The sequence below is a fragment of the Patagioenas fasciata genome, chromosome 6, assembly GCF_037038585.1.
Source record: "Patagioenas fasciata isolate bPatFas1 chromosome 6, bPatFas1.hap1, whole genome shotgun sequence".
Classification (NCBI taxonomy): Eukaryota; Metazoa; Chordata; class Aves; order Columbiformes; family Columbidae; genus Patagioenas; species Patagioenas fasciata.
The window spans coordinates 27,407,361-27,430,781 of record NC_092525.1 but is presented as its reverse complement, the minus strand read 5'-3'; the positions used below and the strand labels follow the sequence as shown (position 1 = coordinate 27,430,781).

Genomic DNA, 23,421 nt, shown 5'->3' with positions numbered 1-23,421 from the left:
TTTTTTCAAGTATTTACATGTTAGTTTATGTTTGAAGCTTAAAATGATAATCCATTAAAAAAGTGATTTATACACTTTATGAGGCTAAGTCCAATAGGCTTTCAAGACAACTTAGACACCGAGGAAGATGTCTATATACCACAAGATAGCACTTGGGGATATTCAAGCTATCTTCGAGCAAGTTGGCATGCCTATGCAGAACAATGCAGCGTCAGTCTGTGTCCAGCACAGCAGTTAAGTGCAGTAACAGAGACACAATGACTCAACAACACTGCTTCAAATTCAGAAATTAGCCCTGCCATCTCTAAGTTCAATGTCTGCACCACTTGTCATGGTCACATAGACCTTATTGCATTGCGGGGGGGGATCTAAAATAAACAAACAAATAGGTAAGTAAGTAAAATAAATAAACAACTGCAATCTGAAAATCCAGGTCAGTCTCTGTTCAGCAAAAGGTTGCTAAAGAGAAGAATACATGACAGGGGGAAGAAAAGCACTATCCATACTTCAAATGGAACATCAACAATATGCAACATGAACACCTGAACTGGACAAAGTCTACATAACTTTTGCATCTCCAACTTACACTATGAAATTTAGGTTCAATACATAAATACATACCTCTATATCATTAGACATTCCATGTTTGTTTGTTTGTTTTAAAAAAAGTAGCTCCTAAAAGATAGCTCAAAAATGAATGAGAAACTACAGATGTGCAAGCATGTATGTATTTCGCAGGAAAGAGGAAGAAATCATAGAATTCCTTAGCTTAATTTAGCCTCACAAATCCTTGTTCATGAAAGCATTAATTGTTTACTAGCATTTTTTATCTAGCTCTGCAACATCTATATTCAATTTGTCTACATATTTCTGGTCTAGAAATTCCTGTTAATGCTTCACAGTTATTTTCTGTCTCACAAAGAAATCTCCCCATTTCAAACATTCAAACATCATCATCATCTGATTTTCTGAAAAAATACTCCATCTGTTCTTGTGACTGGTGATCTACAGCAATGGGACCCATGGAACACCCATGGTAGTCAAAACTGCACAAAACGGTTGTCGTTTACTCTTACGTAAGAACTTGTGTATTAAATAAAGCAATTTTCATAGAAGAATCACAATAAAGCAGCCTTCTGATAAATGAGGAGCATTTTGAGCTTTTAACAGCACTCCTGTCATACTATGCATGACTTCATGGCTTGTCTCTCTTGGACAGGTAACCAGCTAGTCATGTATTTCCACATGCTCTTTCAAGTCACATATTTACCTGGGATAAAAAAAAATTAAAACAAAACACCACCACAAAAACACAACCTAAAAATCTTACCTCAGAAGCATCTGACAGACTTTGCAAGATGTCACACGACTGAAGGTATGCATTTTGAACTCATGAAAGCTTGTATCTGCATAGTCTGGTCGTATGTTTGATCTAAAAAAAAAAAAAAAAAATCTGCTTTAAACTGATCAAATCTAGAACATAATGCAGCATTCACAGCAGGAAATCTGAATCCACGAACAACTAGTTTTACTTAAACTTTAATATTTTTCACTGAGATGAACCAGAAATGTGGACTTTACCACACACTGTGAACTAAATCTGAATTACGATATTATGCAAACCTAGTCCTTAAAATATACCCTGTAACTACCTTAGCTGTTACAATAACTAAAAATTTAGAAATTAAAACAGACAATCTGTTTTTTATTCCTGTGCAAGTAACTAGGACCATTTTACAGACCTGAAGAACATTCACTTTTTCGTTCTCAAATATTTGGTTACGTGGACGTACAAGGAAGAAGAGCTTTCACTCAGAACCACCACTTTAAAAAACATGAGCAGCAAATTCAGGAGAGTTAGGTCACAATTATGCAGCAGTACTTTGTATAACATGAGTGATTTCAAAAGCAATTAGGAAATATTCACTGGGGTTTGGTTACTCTGTCTTAAAAGAGCTTCCCAATGCCTACAGCTGTCACTACACACGCTTAAACTAACAAATAAAACAGAAGATCACTATTCACATCACTAGGATACCAACACACTAGTGACAGACTTATTTCCAAAGGTGAAATTGATGTAGAAAGCACTGGCCCATTACTGTACATATGTTTTGTTTATCCTCCCTGCTGATGCCTTTTAAAAGCAGCAGTATAATTCAAAAATGACCCATTCATCGTTTCGTTGCACTGGTGACTGTTTCAAGGTTTATTTAAACGTTTTTAAGTAACCCATTCATTTTTTTTCTGTCATCTTCCACACTTCTGAGATTGGGAGGGGAGACAAGGAACTTTCAATTGATTTGTTATCTTTTTTTTTAATTCAATAATATTGCCAAACTAGCTTAACATTGTCAAAACCAGAAACACTGAATGCTAGGTGCATAATTTAATATTAAGTTAGACTGTATCAGACAAGCTATATATATATAAAATAAGGATTAATGTATTTTTATAAATTATTTACATTGGGATGCTTAGGATTCCATAAATTTCCGGTATTTTTCTAGCAAAAAACAAAATAATGCATGATGCATAAAAATTAAAATAGGGGGAAAAATCCTGAGGGTAAGAATGTAAGAATCTGCAACACTCAAAAGGAAAGACCAGAAGCTTTTCTGACACACAAAATTACAAATTCATGCATTAAAGTTGGAGATACTTATTAGAGAAGTTTCATTGTTATGTATTATAAATAACTCCTAGACTAAAACATAGACCAGCCACAAATTGCAATGAAACATAAAGGTAAACATGCAAGCATCCATCTCTAGAACTGAAAAGCCTTATGAAAAAAACATTCAAAGAATCTGTTTAAGTACCTAGTGTCAGAAAGGTCAGTCTTCTAATCCCCCTATTGAAAATAAATGTGTTGAAAATGAAACTCTACTCAAAAAGCAAATGGAATTTTGCTTTTGTGCTTGAGAATGACCTTACACTCAGTGTTGTTTTAACTAGGTCACTAGTGTCTCTTTCTGCTATGATATGCAAGATGTCAATAGCACAACTTCAGCTAACTAAAACAGGCATGGATACTGCCCATTCACAGCAGGAAGGCCAGGTATCAGGATAAAATTAATCTCAAAAAAGTAAAGAACTTTTTGAACCAGGAGAACACTGTATTACTTTGGGGCTGTTAACTCTGCAGAGCAAGGCCTGTATTTCACAACGTGTTTGCCAAGGGGCTTCTAAAGCCTTTGAGGCCCCACAGTTAACTATGGACAATCCTGAAAATTCCCTAGAAGTTACAGTACTTACACTCCCAACAAAAGGTGCTTTTTGTTGACCATTTGGTTCAGACCAGCACAGTTTGCAAAACCATGTCAAAATTATCAGTCTACTGTGCAGAGACTCATGGGTTTTGAAAGCATATCAGATTAATCCTAATAACCTGACCATTTGTCAAGAACAAACCAATGAAAAAAATTCCATTAATTTAATTAGAACATGATCAATCTTCAAAAATAATAAGCATAGTGGATGAAAATAAAAGAGTTACAATGTCACATAAAAAGTTGTTTAACACAAGTATATGACTATATAGCTTCCTGTCATATGCAAAAATTCTCTTTTCCTCTCAGGCTATCTTCCACAAAGATTGAACTACATGAACTACTGAAAATATATCTCCTGTTAACAGAACAACGATGATACACTGTGTTTATTCTTCTTTAAATTAAAGGTAGTATTTGAGTTTCTTTATATTTTATAAATCCATTCTGCTCCATTTTACAGTCCTTAACAGAAAAAGTTATTCTTGAGAGGAAAAAAGGAATAGTGCTAAAATGGCAAAGAATGAAGCTGTTGCCTTCGAGAAGAGCTGTCAAAGTGTAAGTGGTCTTATTGCACCTATGGGCTAAACTATCAGATTATAATATCCTAAATAAGACAATATTTATTCAGCTATACAAACTTACAATTTCTGATCTCCACTGTATGCTAAAATTTGGATACATTTGTCCTACTTGCATAAGTAGAAGAAAACCAAACTGAAGACATATAATACAATACAAACTTAGCAATATAATGCAAATTTTGGTTTATCTTGTTCACTATTACCTACAGGAGGACCTAGTCTGGTTCCAAGTACTACTCAATTGTTATGGATCATAAAAACATACCATAGTGAGCCCCTCAGTTTCTTTAAACTCCACCAGGTTTTAGATTAGTGATTTTTAAAATTCTAATGATTACTTCAATAAATTCTCTATCTAAAAAGAACTGTTCTTTCTTCACCACCTACATTTATTTCATACTCCCTGTCAATGCACTGCCATCTAACTTCAGGTATTCTAAGGCTGAGATAGCACAAAGATCTTCTAAATTTTTTTTTTTTTTTAGAGACATGAGCCTGAATAGCTCTTTTAGGGGCACACAGCAACCATTCATAAACCAAAAGGACACCTTATATTTTGCTAGTCCTTCCTTCCACCCTTCAAAAGATATAATTTTTCTCCCATTTTTCCCCATGGCCACATCATCCAGAAGGAAAAGCCTATAAATCCCTAACATAAGTTTAGTGAATCAAAGGAGATGCCACTGTAGTACACTGGTCACAGATTAAACAGATCAGGAAGGGACTAGAGCCTCAGCATATTACAGAGGATCCTGTGCAGAAAGAGCAGATAATCAACATGAGAAGAAACCTAACCTGCTGTTCAGTCTTTCTTTTTGCAGAGACTTAGAAGATACTTCCAAGCAGTTGTCTCTAAATGAACAATGCCATTGTATTCACTGAGAAGAGCAACATTCAAGTTTTCTTTTGCTTCTTCTATTTCTAATCATCCTAATTGTCTCTGATTTGAGGTCAAACTGGAATGGGAAATGTGTTTTACTTCAGTTTACACATTAGCAAAATACATTCTGAAATGCGAGAGGCCGTCACATTTCAAGAAGATCAGGATTTTAGCCATTATGTCATTATTCTCTTCATAAAAAAATAGTCTATTAAAAATCTTACTGTTTAGATACATTGTTATCAGTTGATTCATGTTAGACAAGAAGGCATTTCATCACTGCTCAAAAAAAACATTCACATTTATGCAAAAGCAAAGTTTCCAGTCATCAATATTCAGATAAAAGCAGCAGAACAGTGAAAAACAAGAAATAGTATGCTTATTCTGAAGACAGAGTAAAGTGAAGCACAATATAGAAAGATAATGATACAACAAAATCCAGGAAATACTACAGCAAAAAATAAAAAAGATGAGGTGTATTATCTACTGCAAATGTAGAGGTGGAATAAGCAAAGCTTTGCAGAAAAATATATATTACAGTGCTAACTGTGGACAGTAAAACTCTTGCACGTTCCAGTACCTGATCAGTCATGCTGCATTATGGCAAATCCCATTCTGTAGTCACATCGGACAAGTTTGAGACAATCTGAGAGGATGCACTGTAGCAGTACATCAAGTGGCAAGTCTTTTAATGTAAAGTCTGAAACTTAATGAATCTAGGGGTTTGACATTTTAGTTTTCAATATATTGCTTTTCAACAAATTAAAAATAACACAAAAATAACCCGACTTGATACTGCATGAACTAGGGATACCACATGAACTAGGGATTAAGCACAACTCATCCCTGACTGCCAAGCCCAAATACCACAAGGACCACAGGAGATTTTTTTCCCATTAAAACTTTCAGACTGAATAGTATACACTCTTCTTTGAGTTTTTGAATACAGTAAGCAAAGATGACAACTTCAACAGAAAAACAGCAGTCACAGCCTACCATACAACTTTTTGCAGACATGTCCAACCATAAAGAAGCTCTTTCATTTACAGCATTCAAGCCTTCCACTGATATCCTGAGAACACAGACCAGAGCTGCCACACCACAGTAAAGAGAATGTTTCATCCTTCTCAAATTTTCTATTCCCATCTACTTCCCAGCTGTGGGCATGTTTCAAGACATATAAAAAACTGAATATTAGGTTGATATTAATTTTAAGCTTAATACTCATCATATTTTCTTCTTCAGAAGGAGGATTTCTTGGGGGAAAAAAAAATAAGTAACCTACATACGATTGCTGTAAAAATTCAAACATATTGAAGCAATTTCTGTGGTTAACATTAGGAAAAACTAATTTAATACTTAAACTGGGTTCCTTCCCCATCACTGTGGGCCAGTCAAGACCTCTCACAAGCTCCTCAGTCCTCTTTCCACAACTTCTACTATGAGGTGCCCCAGGCTCACAGCAAATTAAATGCTTTATCCATTTCTGTTGTTAAACAATCTTGATGAGTGGCCAGAGCAGGAAGTCAGCCCTACACCATGGATACTTAATCTGAGATAAATAATGCCATGAAACATGTTCCTCATTTTATGTCTCTTCTTTTTACGAGCAATGTGGGGAGTCAAAAGAAGTTCCCCTTCTTCTGCTTTTTCTCCTGGCTGTTTTAACTCCTTAACTCTAGCAGAGACAAAATGTCAGGATACAGAATACAGAGTGAATCTGTAATTAGGAAGGTTTTTCCAATTCTCTCCTCAATTCAGCAGCAGAGTTTTTGCATGGGACAACCATGAGCACCCTCTCCTGCACAGTGCTGGATCCCCATAAGCAGATTTACTCCAGTCACTACAACAATATCCTTGGGCTGCCCCTGAGCCTTTTGAGTAAAGCTTTCTCTTTCCATGTTACTTGCAGAATATTAGTCTCACTGGGACCAATTCACCACTACACCACCAATCCAGAGACCTGCAGATGCTTATCTTGCTATTCTTATTTGCCATTTGGACACACAATTCTACTCTCTGCAGCAGCCATTGGAGTCACCATTCAAGGAGCAGAATGGCCATCTTCTTCAGTCAATCCTCAATCTCTGAACAGATCCTGTATCTGTGAAGTCTGAAGAGTTCAGCATAGAAAAGACTTATCCAGGTATCTTACTCAATTGCCCTCAATATCATCAAGTTTTGGAACATTAAATTTTTTATGACCTTGTGCATATTAAATATTCCCCTCTTAAAAATACTTCTCCACCATTTGCAGTCAAAATTAAGCAATGAACCTTGGCAATCCTGACATATCCAACAGCATAAGTTCTATCCCTCAGTTTTACAAAACTGAAGCTTCACCACCTTGGGTCTAAAGTCTTTACAAGATGCACACTGCAATAAAAGTGTACATCATCGATATCTAGTAGCTTAGATAGCATTTGGTACTTTCATTTCCTTACTTAATAAAAACCATATTCCGATGAGAAACCATTAAGACCAAAATGTGTCTGAATGGCAACAGCATACAACAGGCATTTGGCTACTGTATAGCAACAATGGAATTTTTTAATCATCATTATTTAATTTGTGTTTGTTTCCAACAAGAAAAACTATACAGAGAACCTTTCACAACAGGTTGGACTAAAATGCATTGTAATTTCTTCAGTGGGCTAAGCACAAATATGCTTTTTAAACTGTCAGTTTAACTTTCTTCACACAGTTAAGGCTTACAAAACAAAATGCACCAGAAGAACTACTAACCTTTCAGGCCCAAAACTCTGTTTTATCTCTCTACTAAATACATAATTACTGCAGATATGTCCCAAGAAAATTACTAGAAGGCTAACAGATAGTTTACTATAGCTTCTTCCTCCTATTTTCCCATGTCTCAGCCTCCATTTCCAGAAAGGCCATATTTCTAAAGATACAAACAATGAAAGAATACTTATTTCACAAATTTTAACATACTGAGTACATCTTCCCTTGGATGTTTTGCCCTTCAGCTGTTTCAGTATTAGCGTTACAGACCTTAAAAACTATTGTCTCAAGTTTGTTTTGCATGGACGTACTACTGAAAGCCTACTGGCTGCCAACAAACCTAACAAATATATAATAAAGTGACAAAATAAAGTATTACATTGATCAATCTGTCTGCGAGGTCCATTGCTGTCTTCCACTAGTGACCAGTTCTTCTGTCTGTCTTGCTCTTTTAATTGCTTCCTTGGCAGCTTTTCAATACTACCTTGACTTTGAGATTCACCCCCTCCCTGGGTCAAGACCACTGGGAAGGTGTTGCTTATATCTATTGCAAACATTTCAATTAATGTTGAAAATTTGTTTCTCTGGAGTAGTTAACAACTTGAGTTCTCCTTCCTAGACTTCAAGTAACTAAAAATATTTTTTCTTAAACTGGAAGAGAAAAGTGTTTTGGCAGGTGGGGTTGGGAACACACCACAGTAAAAAACTTCTGTTATTTCTCAGATATATGCATACCATTTTTCCACCATGAAAAGCACATACAGACATAATTGCAGGAATTGCAGCACATGTAGAAAAATAAAGAACAAATACACCACACAGAGAAATGCAAAAGTAATCATTTGCAACTGGGTCAAGAAAGCTCCTTTCAATAGTGAATTAGCTGGAAAACTAGACTGAGCATCAACAAGAGCAGGTGCTGACCTGGACACCACTGAGTAGATCACTTCTGCTAAACACACAGAAAGCAAAGGCATTGTGAACACTGAATTGAGCAGTTCTTCTCAAGGGACTGATGATAAACCTCACAGGCACCATTTAAGCCCAGAGATGTTCTTCCAGATGGTCATAACTCAGTGTGACTATCACCTTGGATAGAAGAGGAGCCTTCTTTTCCCTCAGCAGCAATCCCACAAGCATGTTTTCCTGAGTGACCTGGAACTGCAGGAAGTGCCCAGCTATGGATGGTCTTGGGTTGGGAACAGGATGTCCAGCAGAGTGACAGGTTCTGCACAACAGTACAGTGAGACAGCTGCCCTTTCTTTGGGGCTGACAGTTTCTCCCCACAAGATAAAAACATGCTAGGAAGTTCCGTTTTGACTCATTTTTACATAAATACTTTTTAGGTCAAGTTCTGAAGATCTTTTTTCCATATCAATCTCTTCAAGAATTGCAATGATTCACAAGAAATATTGCAGGGTTCGATTGCATGTAGGTGTTTGCAAAATATCCCATAATTTTAAAAGTGCATTGTATTTGAAACTGAGTAGTCATTTACTTGATTAAAAGTTAGTTTTAGAGCATAGTTAATGTATGTATGCCCACCTGTAAGCCCAGAGGCATAACAAATAAGCAGATGCACGAAGTATCAGATAAGGAGTCTGCAGTGAATTGCAACTGGTTTAAGTACGAAAAGAAGAAATACTACAGGGAGCTCAGATAAAGCTCAATACCTTGAACTCTACTCAAGTCTCAACCCCAAGTTAGACCTTTGCAATTTAGAGCTGTTATTATTCTGCACTCCATGTTATGCCTATAATAATTCAAAATGCTCCACACAGAACTGTTCAGAATTATGGACACCCTGAGCATGAACTGCTGAAGAACATTTTACAGTGTATGTGACATGAAATCTGATGCTGTATTCATGCAGCATAGCCTATAAAGAAAATGGCACAGCTTTATACCTGAGGCCACTGAAAAATTTTATCCCAGTTTTACTTATTTTGCTAATATTTCACATCACTGCAGAAAATGCATCAATAAAACCAGATCTGCCATAAGCATTTCTAAGGCATTAATTGCTAATACAAATTATTTATGAAGACAACGTAAGTTAAAATTCCTGTTTTGTGCCAAAGTGACCTCCTTTCAAAATTTTAAGTACCTTAGAAGTTAGCCATGACAACTGGTACTAAGTATCTCAGAAAATTTAGGAAAAATTGATTAGGCAGTAAAATACAGCTAACACTTGTCACATATTCAACTGTTTTAAGCAATAACATGGACAGCAGAAGAAAGAGAAAACATATATATTACAGTCAAGCAATACAAGAAGCTTTCAGTAAAACCTCATATGAGGAATTTCATGCAAAGCTCATCCCAAAAGATGTTCGGCCTCACTCCCTGCTCTGATATGCAGCACCTTTCCCTTACAATCCTGTTCCCCACAAACAGCAGAACCAGCCCTACATTTGTACTATCCTTCTTTCTACACAAAACATTTCGGCTTTGTGCAACTATTACCATTTCAGTTGATTACTTTATACAAAATGCTGTCATCTAATAGAAAAGCATTTGTGTAACAAAAGCAGCTAAGAGTGCAAAGACAAAACCACAAATAAAGAACACTTCTTCAATCTTTACAAGGATTTTGTTATTTACTGTAAAAGGTGAAGAGAGCAAATGGCATTCTCAAGGGGTATTCTCACTACAGCTGGGCAATGCCATTTCACAAAGGCTGATTTTCAGCTTCTTTTCTACCTTCTCAGGCAGGAGCAATTATGATTACTTACAGCTAATTCATTTTGTCTGTTCCAGCTAGGCTGTTTTATTTCAGAACCATCTTTGAAGATGCTATTTACTGAATTAATCAATCAATCAATTCTCCATATGTTAATACTCAGACATTCTGGTTTGTCACATCAAAGAGGCTCCATCAAGAATACTGTTAGATAATTAAATTAACCATATCACAAGTAAATTGTGCTTTTGATGAAGAACACACAGCTTCTAAGACTTTACTAGGAAATTTGCTTATTTGATCATATGATGAGTGGTTTTTTGAGATCAAGGAAATTATCTTGTTAACTTGTTGGAAACATACTGCATTGTCTCAAACAAGATAATGGCTTTCCTTTTTCCTTATCAGCCTACCTCCCTGAAAAGCAAGGGAGACAGACTGCTTTGAGCTAATCTGCTCCTGTATGATATTTTTAAACATCAGCTGATAGGAACAAAGCTCTGCCACACATCATTATTTGTAAATCAAAAGCATCAATACTTTATATACTTCAATATACACTGAGTCTTATTTGTGAAAGTTTTAAGTTTAACAAATCCAAATTTCCAAAGCTACTTGTCTTGATAAGTTTTAAATATTTTACCATATAGTATGTATACATCCGTAAACTTGTAAATTACTGGACAAACACTAGAATCTGCTAAGAAAGAAGGTAGCATTGGTTTGCAGGGAGAAATTAGGACATCTGTTCCTATAGCCCAAGTATTAGGATAAGGATGTAATGCAGCACTCCATGTTTAAAGACTTGACAAAAATATTACACCTTGCACAAAAACCAGCATTTAAATAGTTGTACTTTATTTTTATGATGCAGTGTCACTATAAATTATTTCACTGAATGTTAAGAAACAATAATTTTTGTAGTAATATACCTCACACTTTAAAGTGAAGTCGTAAAAACATAAGGACTGGGAAATCCTCGATTTTTGGGAGCCAGAAGGCATAACGTCAGAGTATATTTTATCAGCTCCAAGTGTTTACACATTGTTTTCATAAATTTGTTTTGCTTTCACATTCTAATCTATTCTTGCACTGGGGTCTTAATCATATACAGAATCTTCACGCAGCTCTGCTGTGTCTGGAAAAAATCTAAAGAAATTGTATAGCTACAAATATGTTGTGAATGGTCACTTATAAGTCTGAAAAACATTTGATCAAAAACAACTGGAATCATGGCAAAGAACAGGCAACCATTCTTCTTTGCCAGACATGAACTCGTCATTATTTTTCCAGTATTGGAATAGGCAGCTCATGGTCTGGATGGGTATACTCTTTGATGGATAAAGAACTGGCTGGAGGGCTGGGCCCAAAGGGTTGTGGTGAACAGAGTCAAATCCAGTTGGCAGCCGGTCACGAGTGGTGATCCCCAGGGCTCAGTACTGGGGCCAGCTCTGTTTAATCTCTTTATCAATGGTGTGAATGAGGGGATTGAGTGCACCCTCAGTAAGTTTGCACACAACACCAAGTTGGGTGGGAGTGTTGATCTGCTGGAGGGTAGGATGGCCATACAGAGGGATCTGGATGGGCTGGATCATTGGGCTGAGGCCAGCTGTATGAGGTTCAACAAGACCAAGTGCTGGGTCCTGAACTTGGATCACAACAACCCCAGGCAGCCCAACAGGTTCGGGGAAGAGTGGCTGGAAAGCTGCCTGGCATAGAGGGATCTGGGGGTGTTGATTGACAGCCAGCTGAATATGAACCAGCAGTGTGCCCAGGTGGCCAAAAAGGCCAACAGCATCCTGGCTTGTGTCAGGAATAGTCTGGCCAGCAGGACTAGGGAAGCGGTCATCCCCCTGTACTCAGCACTGGTGAGGCCGTGCCTTGAATACTGTGTTCGGTTTTGAGCCCCTCATCATAAGAAGGACATTGAGGCACTAGAGAGTGCACAGGCAGCGACGAAGCTGGTGAAGGGCCTGGAGCACAAGTGTGATGAGGAGCGGCTGAGGGAACTGGGGCTGTTCAACCTGGAGAAAAGGAGGTTGAGGGGAGACCTTATTGCTGTCTATAACTACCTGAAAGTAGGTTGTAGCATGGTGGGTGTCAGTCTCTTCTCCCAAGTAGCAAGTGATAGGACAAGAGGAAATGGCCTCAAGTTGCAACATGGAAGGTTCAGATAGGATATTAGGACAAAATTCTTCATGAAAAGGGTTGTCAGGCATTGAACAGGCTGCCCAGGGAAGTGGTAGAGTCACCATCCCTGGAGGTGTTCTAAAGGTATTTAGACAAGGTTCTTAGGGACATTGTTTAGTGGTGGAGTTAGGTTATTGCTGGACTCAGTGATCCTGAGGGTTTCATCCAACTGAAATGATTCTATGATTTCTGCTGACGGAGAACCCCAGGCAGACATTTTTGTTTATTGCTTTGGTAACCTATGTGAGATTGGTAGAAGTGAGACACCTTTGCAGACTATCTGAAAAAAAAGCAGCAGACACCTAAGGCTTTTAAAGTACTCTGATAAGAAAGCTTTAATGTGTCAGTGTTCAATATGTCAGAGCTCAAATATTCTCTCAGTAGAAGTCTTCATGCATATTCATTATTAATGCAATATCTGAGGGAATAGATCTATTTGAGCTCAATCTGACTGATGTCATTAGTCACAGAGTGCAAATCAAATTTGGAAATAGATGTGGTAATAGGTAAAAGAATGCTTTCCACCTACCTTGCTTCTTGTACCAATTTTCTTTAAAATTTAGAAAACCAATGATCTCTACCTACAACTTACACAGCTTGTCTAATCTAAAATGTTGCACAAGCACCTATCATCTTTGAGAATCAATGAATCTTGGAATTATTTCCTCAAAATTAGACTAGATGTTCTGCATCCCTTGAGGTACAGGGTGTGAATTTATGTCTAACTGAAATGATAGTTTTTCAGAAACATATTAGACTGTACCTGAGCTACTGCACAAACTCTGTAGTGACCTAAAACTTAATTATAGTGTAATTAAAACTCTAAAACCACTCATATTTTTAGGGCTGTACAGCTTTAAAGCCTGAAATCTTTTATTTGTATATTAAAAAAATAATAAGATTCATTAACTGCATGCAATTAATGCATACCCTAATCATGGGTTTCCCACTGATTTTTCAGCATTACTAATTAGACATGCAATTTAGGTAACAATGTCAAAGCAGAAACTGCAATCATACTTCTGAAGGTGAAATTTTAACTAAGTACATTATAAAAAAAAAAGGGTTGTTCCTCTGCCTCCAAAATGTTTTCATGCACTTCCCAGTGAGTGAAAGAGAGAGGTTGAGTAACACCTAATTAAAAGGTGTGTTACAACACTGTTGCATGAGACTTTGCTATATTGGTTCTGTGCATCTCAAAATTCAGCAGGACTAAACTCAAGCTGACAAGGCCCTGAGCAACCTCAGCTTTGCAGGAGACAGCCTCCACACATCCCTTCCGACCTAAATTCTTCTGTGATTACATGTCCCTATGTAGAAATATATACTGAAGTCAAGTATGGTGATGGCTATTTTTAGGGTGGATTACAAAGTACAATTGAGAAGCCAGAAAAAGACTTAATTAAATTAGCAAACTGGACATCAGGATGACAAAATAAATTTGGCACAAACCAGCATAAGATATTGCATGCTGTATTACACTAATGGATTCAGATATTAAGTCAGTGGGAAAACAAAATATTGTATGTGGCCTTTCATGGAGAAGGTCTCTGCCGCTGTGAGGAACATGCACCTGCTCCATGCTCTACCGTGATCAACAAAGAAACTACACACAAAGAATTATTTAGTAGATAGAAGCAAGTGTTTAGTGTCAACATGAGATAGCAGTAGAAATAAATCAACATATTTTCTTTAGAATTTACTCTATCATCCCACGATGAAATAAAAGAGAATTACATTAATCACATAATTATAAGAAAAGCAGTTGTCACATAATGAGAAAATTAGGCCTGATAATTAGTCAGCTAAGTACTTCCAAAATAATATAACTGATGTATATACAGCATACAATAAAGGAGAACAACTTCAACTTTCAAGTAGTTTTTTTTCTTTTAATAAAGAATGGTTAGCATAAATTCATGGACAAATATATACTATTAGTCAACTATTCTTAAAAATAAGCATTTTTAAAATAAGAAAAGCATCTGTAGAAGAGCTTTCTAGGAAAACAAAACAAAACCACAAACACAATCAACGCTCCTATGTTTTAGCATAAGCTGAGTAACAGAAAAGTATCTAATATCATCAATAATTTGTAGGTATGATATATTACATATTTGTTCTGATCCTTCTGGTTGTTTTCAACACGGGAGAAAAGAGATTAGACAGTATATACTACTACAAAATCTAGCAAAATTGCGTCTCATACTCGCAATCAGTTTTTGAGGTTTTTAATGGCTCAGTTACAGCAAATAAACCATGCACTTTATCACGTTGCTGACAAACTTTCACTTAATACATGATGTCTTTAATTTGGCTGAGTAATTTGGTGCAGTAATTTGGCTGTATACTTCTATTAATATTATCCTGGATATGGAATGACTTTGCATTTAAACCAATGTTATTTGACATGCTAGATTAAATTTAAACATTCCATGTCTAGTACAGTAAACTCTTTGTAGTACTATCTTTTAAAAGGTGCTTATTTACCCACACAGCTATAGGCTTACCCACTACTATGAACAGAGTTCCAAGAACAAAATAGCAACTGCTCAAATTAACTACTATCGCTGTTAAGCACCTCATCTTTTCCAAGGCAATAAGCAGTTATGATCCCCCTGTGCAAAACTTCCATTTACATCAGTGAGGGAACAGGCACACCAAAAGAGAACTTGGCCATTTGTGGTATGATGGCTCCTGTTAAAACATCCTGCACTGGTCTCTGCCTGCTAGCTTTACAAAAGCCTCTCAAATTCCTCGGATTTATGAGCCCGAAGTTTCAGCTTCAGGAGCTTGACGGCAATGTTAACTGTGCTGCCCCAGTGTTCTACATCTTTTATTGTCATATAGAAAATTCAGTGCTCCCAAATAACCAGCAATTTTGAAGGTTGTACGCAATAAACTCTTATTCTATTTTCTTTAAAAGCCGGGGGAGAGAGGAAGGAGAGGAGGTAACCCAGCCTCAACTGTGGAGATTACTGTGAACGTGTCAATAGCATCAAATTCAGTGCAGCCGTGCCACAGTATCATTGCTGCTGAGGATGTGGTGCATGAACAGACTTCCGTAATAACCCTAATGAAATTCTTAGGAAAAAATAAAAATTGAGGTGATTTAATATTATATATTTTCTAAATAAAACAACAGTCTCAGGAAAACAGCAAACACATACTGTAGCAACAGGACTATCATATGAATAAAAAACAATTTATTCAGTTTCTTATGACCAGTAACTCATTGTTCCCAACCTCCCTAATGACAAAAAAAAAACTCGTCATAGACCACAGAAACAACAGAGCTGGCTAAAAAGTAGAATATTTTCACAGGTTTGTAAAACTACTTTTCTAACAGAAACTTACTAGTCTGAAAAGTAACCCTCTGAAAATTGTACTGGGATTTCATCTTTCCTTCCTTTAAAGATTTCCCAGATCGAATGTGCCTAATGTATTCCTGCTCTCTAAACCTAAACCAAGTCCAGCCAGCAAAGCAGTGTTCTCTATTTCATACTTATCAATAACATAAGCTTCCCATACCTGCAGACAAATTCTCATCTCAATGACACCAGCATCTCAACTGTAGGTGCCTTTTCAGTAATATAACTATCATCATTGTTGTTCACACACCGATATAAATATCTAAGCTCTTAAAAAATAAAAAAAAAAAAAAAATACAGCCTAGCTAACAGAGTTATGCCAATGAAACTTTGCTAGTGGAAACAAAGCTGATTCTTAATTTCAAAATAATAAGAGGGGTCCTAATTTGTTCTCTTGTTATGTTCTTAGATCAACACTTGTACAGACCTGACTTCATACAGAATGCCATCCAAAAGGCAACAAAACTGCATTGAAATTTCTGTCTGGAACTCAGTAAACAACATCATTTCTGATAATCAAAAAAGAATGTAATTCACCCCTTCAAGTACACTGGTTTTGCAATCTCAGTAAAATTTTTAAGTAATGAAAAATATTTTGCCCACAGAAGCAGCAATTATAATTGAGTATGATGAATAATAGAATAATTGCAATCAGGGTTACTTTTCAGAGTAGAATCACACTAGAACAGATAAGCGACACAGTGGGTGAGACTCCTGAAAACAGCAAATCAAATCAACAAACCAATTGTTCAAAACGCTTGGCTTAGTTTATTCCTCAGAACAAACTCTTGTGCCTCAGCATGCATTAAAATATAATGATCACTACCCTGAGGTATATTTTGGGAGAGCTGCTGAGGAAAACATGCTAAGAAGTCAAACCCGTGTAACGGAGTCGAAGGAAGGCATAAAAGCTCTCCATTTTTTTCAATCCTAGTGGTTATAAGCATAAGGGAGCAAAAGCACTGCCCAATGCAAATAATGTCACTATACAACTCTCCCCTGACCTGCAGCAACCCTGCTGCTCCTGTTCCCATGCCTCTGCGTTACAGCCTTTAATCACAAGGGAAGAGGTTAAATTAGATGTGTGCATTTATGAGAAGAACAAACACCCATGCAAGATACGGTTGACAGCACCACTCATTTCCAACCACTAACTCCATATGCACCAGAACAAAGAGCAGTACATTAACTTGTCAACCCTTTGGGTTCCACTTGTTCTGTTCACACAGGGCAACTGGTAGCAGCAAACTCCAGACACGCTCTCAAGCAGCCCCCGAGCACCAGCTGGTGCCAGATGCAGCATCAGAATGTGCCACTGCACCCACTTAGCACACACGCGATAGCACAGTGAGGTCCTGCACAGAGCCACAAAAATGTTGGGGAATAACTGAGGATGCGCTCCTGGGAAAAAAATAATAATAATAATAAAATAAAAATCTTACTCTTCTTAGAGCCTTGGTTGATTTTTGTTTTGTTTAGTTGGATATTTTTGTGCACTGGGCCAGGATGCCTGAAGACTGATCAATAATTGCAATGCTAAAGCTGATAAATCTGAGCTCCTCATGCTTTTCATACACATTTAATCTATGTTTAAGTAAATATCAATAATGACATTACAGGAAGCGCATCAGGGAGAACACAGAGACAGAAAGAGGCAAAGTATGCAGCTTTCTGCACACACACAAATAAATGCCTCTTCCCATCCCCTACTACATTACCCAGAAATTTTTAACAAAACACATGATTTTGTCTTCAATAAAAAACAGCAAGATGGGAATCCTAATATGCAGACATTTTAATATCTGTCCAGCCCAGGTTCTTGTCTATTTTCATTTGAATCAGTAACACTCACCATACTAAGGTTTTAAAAATACATAGTTTACAATCAAGTTCCATTCATATCAGCTTATAATAGTCTTCTTTCCGAAACCACATACTTCTACAGTCACATCAAAAACAATATTAATGCTGTCTTCCTGTTTTCACTGGGAGCATCTCGCTTCCCCTCACACTTTTTCTTTTTTTTTCTTTTTGCGCTATAAAGCAAGCATTGCACTGTCACCTGATTCCCTTGTTCACATGTTTTAAATTTAATCAGAATAACTGAGGTGTCAATAATCACATTTGTCTTTCTGACAAGAATCAGAAATGGAAATAAAGCTCATGCTGCATAACAATAATGTGATCTGCATTGCTGCATCTGATCAGCTTATTTTTCAGAAGTCTAAAGCAACCTACTTCTTTAGTTGAAAACATATAAAGGAAATCAGCCTTTTGAAACTAAATTTAATAAGCAAGCAACTTGTTCCAAATACTAACCAATAAATTAGTTAAAAGGTACTAGGAAGAATGCCAGGATCCCCTCTCAAATCATCAGCATCACCTTTCAAAAAAATATATTTCGATTAATCAAAACAAAAATTGGAAGGAAAAAATGTCACTATTATGTTAGATATTTATTGCTAAAATAATTAATATTTCACCCTGGTTGTTTAAGACAGTATTACTAAAACAGTCTTGGCAGCAAAGCTGGGAAGCAATACATAGCCTAGAGTGCCCTCTCTCTTTTCCAAGAGGAGTTTCAGGGAAATACTCCATTGATGAAGATGGCAGTCAGTTGTTTCTCAGAAAGCCAAATACAACAAATAACTAGGCTCTTTTAGGCCAATCTAAACATAAAAGCAGTTCAGCATAATCTAGATTATATTCTTACACCGGTGATGAACGTGATTCTATCTTAATCAAAATATACTTACAGAGCCATCTGAAATTGTTCAAGCCATTTTTTCTTCAAGTCTTTAGTTTTGCAATAAACTTCTAAACCATTTTGACCTTGTATGTGAATGAGGTAGAAGCCATAAGACCACTGTATAAGAAGAATGGCAATACAAAGGTCACCAGTTATGAAGAAAAAAAAATAATAAAGAAGTATTTGTATGTCCGTTAATTCCCTGATTTTGGGAACAGCAAGACCACATTACTGTGTCCATTTAGGAATTAATTAAACATTTTAGTTACATCAAAATAAACAAAGTTGAAATCCCTAAATAGTCACTTCCACTTATATTTAAAACAAAGTTTTGTACGTAAATTTTATATACATTCTGAACTCCTGCAAAATGTTTCAAATTGCTGTAAAAATAGACATTTCACATGAATTGACAACAAATACTTACCTTTTTATTTTCTTTATCAGTAGTGGGGTTATTTGTAATTTTGTATTTTTGAAGATCTATTATTTCCTTCATTTCATAATTATCACCTCTCCGTTTGCAAACAATTACAGCTAGATCAAACAAGAAGATATGCCTATGAAAATACGATATAAAGACGGTTAAAAACACTCCAAAAGCCAACACCTAGAGTCATATTTTACACCCTTTGCCTGCGACACTTCAAATTTTAAGGTGAATAAATAAACTACTGAATAACAAAAGAACACTGAAAGTACTTTTGCAAGAGACTTACTACTTGCAAGAGTGGATAGGCTCTGTAAATGCACAGTGAAATGGAAAGTCGTCTTCAGAATCATTGAGCTGACATAAAATCTAAAGAGAGTTACTTTACAGGCTTTTTAATAGCAAACGCCAGAAGTCATGCCATCACCTGTCTTGCCTTGCACGCTTGTCTAATGTAGTTATCCTTATTTCCCCATCACCTTGAGGTCTTCCATACTGTAAGAGGGAATGATTCTGAAACAGAAGTATTACGTACAATTCAATATAGCAAGAGTGTCGAGATTATGATACAGTCAAATGTTAGACCCCTCACTCCTTTTATCTCCCAAAAAATGACTTTTCAGGCCTGAAAACAACATATTTTCCTGACTATCATCTAAACTTAGTACAATAAAGAATTAGTCCATTCCATTTTTGTCTTCAAATGGGAATATTTTTCCCGTTACAAAAACACGTAAGTCACTGTACAAATAAAAACCTTTTATATTTATTTAACCAAAGATGGACACCCAAAAGAGCAGAGATTTCTGTACTGAAGTGTTAATGTCATTCTAAACCAAGCAAAGCATACTTAATATTGCTAAGAGTACTATAGTTTCATATGAAATTGGAAAAAAAATACATCCCTATATTTCATCAAAGGTGTTTTGAAAAGATTCAGAAATAAAAAATGCCACGTACCAAATTCTCTATTGATAGTTGAAACTGTCTAATTTCACGAAGCGTTTCATTATCTCTCTTCACTTCATTTACATATTGAGCCAAGTCCTAGAGCATCAATAGAAAAAGGCAGGAAAAAAACTTTTCCATTACAGACCACTTTAATACATTATTTGGGCAAATTTATTTCTAATTTCATCTTCGACTTATCTGCATATTTAGTAATAAAAAAAATATTTAATATTTTAGAGTTACCAATATGTATGCCCAAATACAGCAAAAAAGCCTCTACATATCATCAATCATATTTACAGCTTTCTTCATCATGATTGAAATACAAATTTATTAGCAAGAAGGAGAAACACATTAAAAAAATGTAAAGAAGAGATAATTTTTTCTGAATTTTGTTAATGTCTTATTGTCAAGATTAAAGATGGAAGTGTAATTTATGCAGCAAACTGCTGAAAAAGCAGTCAACAATATCCAATATCTGAGAATAAGATAGGAAGTAAATAGAGTGTATAATAGAAAACGTAGGCAAGGCAGCTCAAAAGCAGCATGTAAGGTATAAACATCATAAGCCTGGGTGCTTATTAGGAGAGAAGCAGCTACTGTTCCAGTTGTGGGATCTTTGTGTTACTGTTACAGCACAGCAGAGAGAAGCCATTAAACACCAGATTTTAAACAGGACTTTTAATGGGATTTACTACCTGAAGTCACAGGTTGAGATCATTATTATCCCCTCTACCAGAACATGTAGTGTACATATTTCAGTAAAGTATTTAAAATGCTATTAACATGCTTATGTAATAGCGACAACATGCTAGGGCTTCTCTGTTTATGGCTGCAGATGAGGAGTGAGCGGAAGGGGTAATTGGTAAGGTCAGGGATGTTGAGAGCAGCAGTTGGAAAGGGCATTCACAACTTGCTCCTACAGTATCCCTTCAATATGGTCACAAATTTGGAGGGTGAGAGAAAGATACATCTGCCCCCTAAGACATTTTTAATCAGAATCTAAGAATAGCTGCAATCATTATGCTAGCTTCCCAGATGAATCTATGCAGGATACATCCACATCAGTCTTGAAAGAGTTAGTGTAGAAATTAAATAACCTCTTTTCTTGCTGCTAACAGAAATCTGACAGCATAATCCTCCCTAGAATTTTCTGTCTTGGGGCACAGTACCACCTTGGTAGCAGTTTTTCCCAAAGACGTTTTATTTTCGAGCAGACACACACCAGGGTTTTTAGAAGCAACATAGCGATGCTGCACAGTTACTTCTACTACAGTGACTACAGTAAATTGGGAGAGAAAGAGGATACTACAGGTACAGGAAACAGGGTGGGAAACAATACTGCAGCCTTAAGGACAGATGCTCATATCCGGGTTTTTTGGTGGATTGGAGGGGGTGGGGGCGTTTTGAGGGTTTTTTTTAATTGGCTGCTTATGTCCTGCCAGCCAGCACATAACTGCCACAGCCATTTTGGCAAGAGATTTCTTAATTGGTCTTTTATTTTCAGTCCTACAGCCACCAAAAACAACAAAGCAAGTCAACAAATGGGAAACAAAAAGCAGGACAGGGGAATCAAACCCAGGGTTGTTTTCCTAGCCAGTAGCCAAGATGCAAGGCTTGTCACTAGATGGAAGCAACACTGCGCCATCTCATTTCAGGCATTTCTCCACGGGAGACTATCATGGTGGCTCTCTCTGCATTCACTGTACAAAACCAGATGACAAAAAAGGGGAACCAAAAATCTCACTTGTGAGCTTCTCTATATTCTAGGCATTCAAGGCAGACAGTCACATAGCATGAGACATCTGTGTGACCCAAACCTAACTTAGTCTGGCTTCAGCATCTTCTGTGGACCATACAGATTACAACAGGAGATATGACCTATGTCACATTGGTTTCTTTCTCCCTTTCCCCACAAAGGGTAGAAAAAAATTCACTATTCCAGAACATGAATGTCACAATTCATGCCATAAAGTCACCTGAAGTCAAACTGCTTCATTTCTGAAGCTGTGCAGAGAAACACGTATTACGTTATACATAAGGCAGTGTAGCTATTCTATAAAGCATTCGTTTGTACCATTTGCAGGTGAATGTAAAGTGACAGATAGTGTATCTTCAGAAACACACTACTGCTTTCAAAGGTAAAGCCACAGAGATCATGTTAAGATGACAGAAAAAACTCTTGTAAAGACAGATAACTGCCTTCAACTCACTGGGAAACTACTGACCTTGGTTAGAATTGACTTAGAGTCGTAGAAATACTCCTAAATTTTGGAAGTGACCAACATTATTGAAACACCTGGTTTTCCTCTCATTATATGACAGCAAAATGACATAGAAGTAAACTGAAATATTGAGGTTTTATTTCATAAACCTTTCACTTCAGAAAACCACTGAACTTGTTTCCCAGACTTGAGCAAAGCCCTCAACTATGTACTTGCCCTGACACGCTCACAAAGCTCACAGTGACCTGTGAAAACATGTTTCATCTGCTGTGAAGAACATTACCTCCTTCAGGAAATACAGTTCTGAGCTACCATTTTAACTGCCAATGAAGACATAAATACTTGATTGTTGTGAATATTTACCTTCATTGCATCAAGTGCCAGTTTTAGATTTGCCTTCTCCATGGGATCAGTAGTGTGCTTTACCAGCTCCTGTGGACAGAACAGTTAAAACTTTTGACCCACTGTCACTTTAAAAATGGAAGTTGTAATTGTTCATCCGCACCCTCAAAAATAAAATTTATAAATAAATAAACCCACACACACCGCAAATGAGAAAACCAGAAAACACAACCCAAGAATTCACATTTTAATCCTCACAGTGAGCAGCCTATAACTGAGTGTGGACTGCTGCAAAGGGGTAATTGGCAAGTGTTTAAGAATGACTGCTGTATAGACTAAACACTGACTTCAGCTGATAATGAACCATCATTAGAAGCTATTTTGGTCTGTCTAGCACTTAAAACTTGCCAAATCAGATCATTATGTGCATGCTGAAAGCACAGGTAAACACCTGAGTTCATTTGCACTTTACTATGTGGTATATCATCCAATTCCAAAGCATGCACTTGTCTGCAGAGGGGTATGTATGAGATGTATGCTGGCAATAAAATCTCAGTGCACTGCTTAGAAGTCACTGTCTCATTACACCCAATATAAAGCTGACTCAGAAGACATATTTAAATCAAATGTTGATGTTCAAATATTTTTTACCCACTTCCTGTATGGAAAATAAAGGGGCTTTTTTGTTTTTTTATGAAGTGAAAAGTAACTTCTTGAGGAAACAGGTTATTTCTTCTTTATAGTTTGAGAAGAGAATTATACATTTCAGCTAACATAACTTGCTAAAATTGTAGAAAATTAAGGAATAAGCATTTAGACTTTACATTATAATTCTAATAATTTACTGGGATTATTTTATTTAAAATACTTTAAAATATTTCTTTCTTCTACAATGTACACTATAGTGTCACACAGAGCGTGTTGTATATCATCTTTTCATAAAGTACACTCTGATTATAAAATCATGACTCAAATCTCATAAGTTTCTTTAAAAAGCCATTG

At 36.5% G+C, this 23,421-nt stretch overlaps 1 protein-coding gene across 2 annotated transcripts in view; it reads right to left on the bottom strand.

Moving 5' to 3' along the window:
* VAV3 (vav guanine nucleotide exchange factor 3) overlaps positions 1-23,421 on the bottom strand; it is a 164,861-nt gene that overhangs the window by 66,959 nt on the left and 74,481 nt on the right. For both annotated transcript variants that reach the window (XM_065842557.2, XM_071810350.1), the window contains exons 11-16: positions 22,441-22,509; positions 19,862-19,948; positions 19,329-19,414; positions 18,899-19,031; positions 18,479-18,588; positions 1,331-1,432 (exon numbers count right to left, since the gene is read on the bottom strand). In XM_065842557.2, coding sequence (XP_065698629.1) covers positions 1,331-1,432; positions 18,479-18,588; positions 18,899-19,031; positions 19,329-19,414; positions 19,862-19,948; positions 22,441-22,509 — 587 coding nt within the window. The remainder of the gene's footprint in view (positions 1-1,330; positions 1,433-18,478; positions 18,589-18,898; positions 19,032-19,328; positions 19,415-19,861; positions 19,949-22,440; positions 22,510-23,421) is intronic.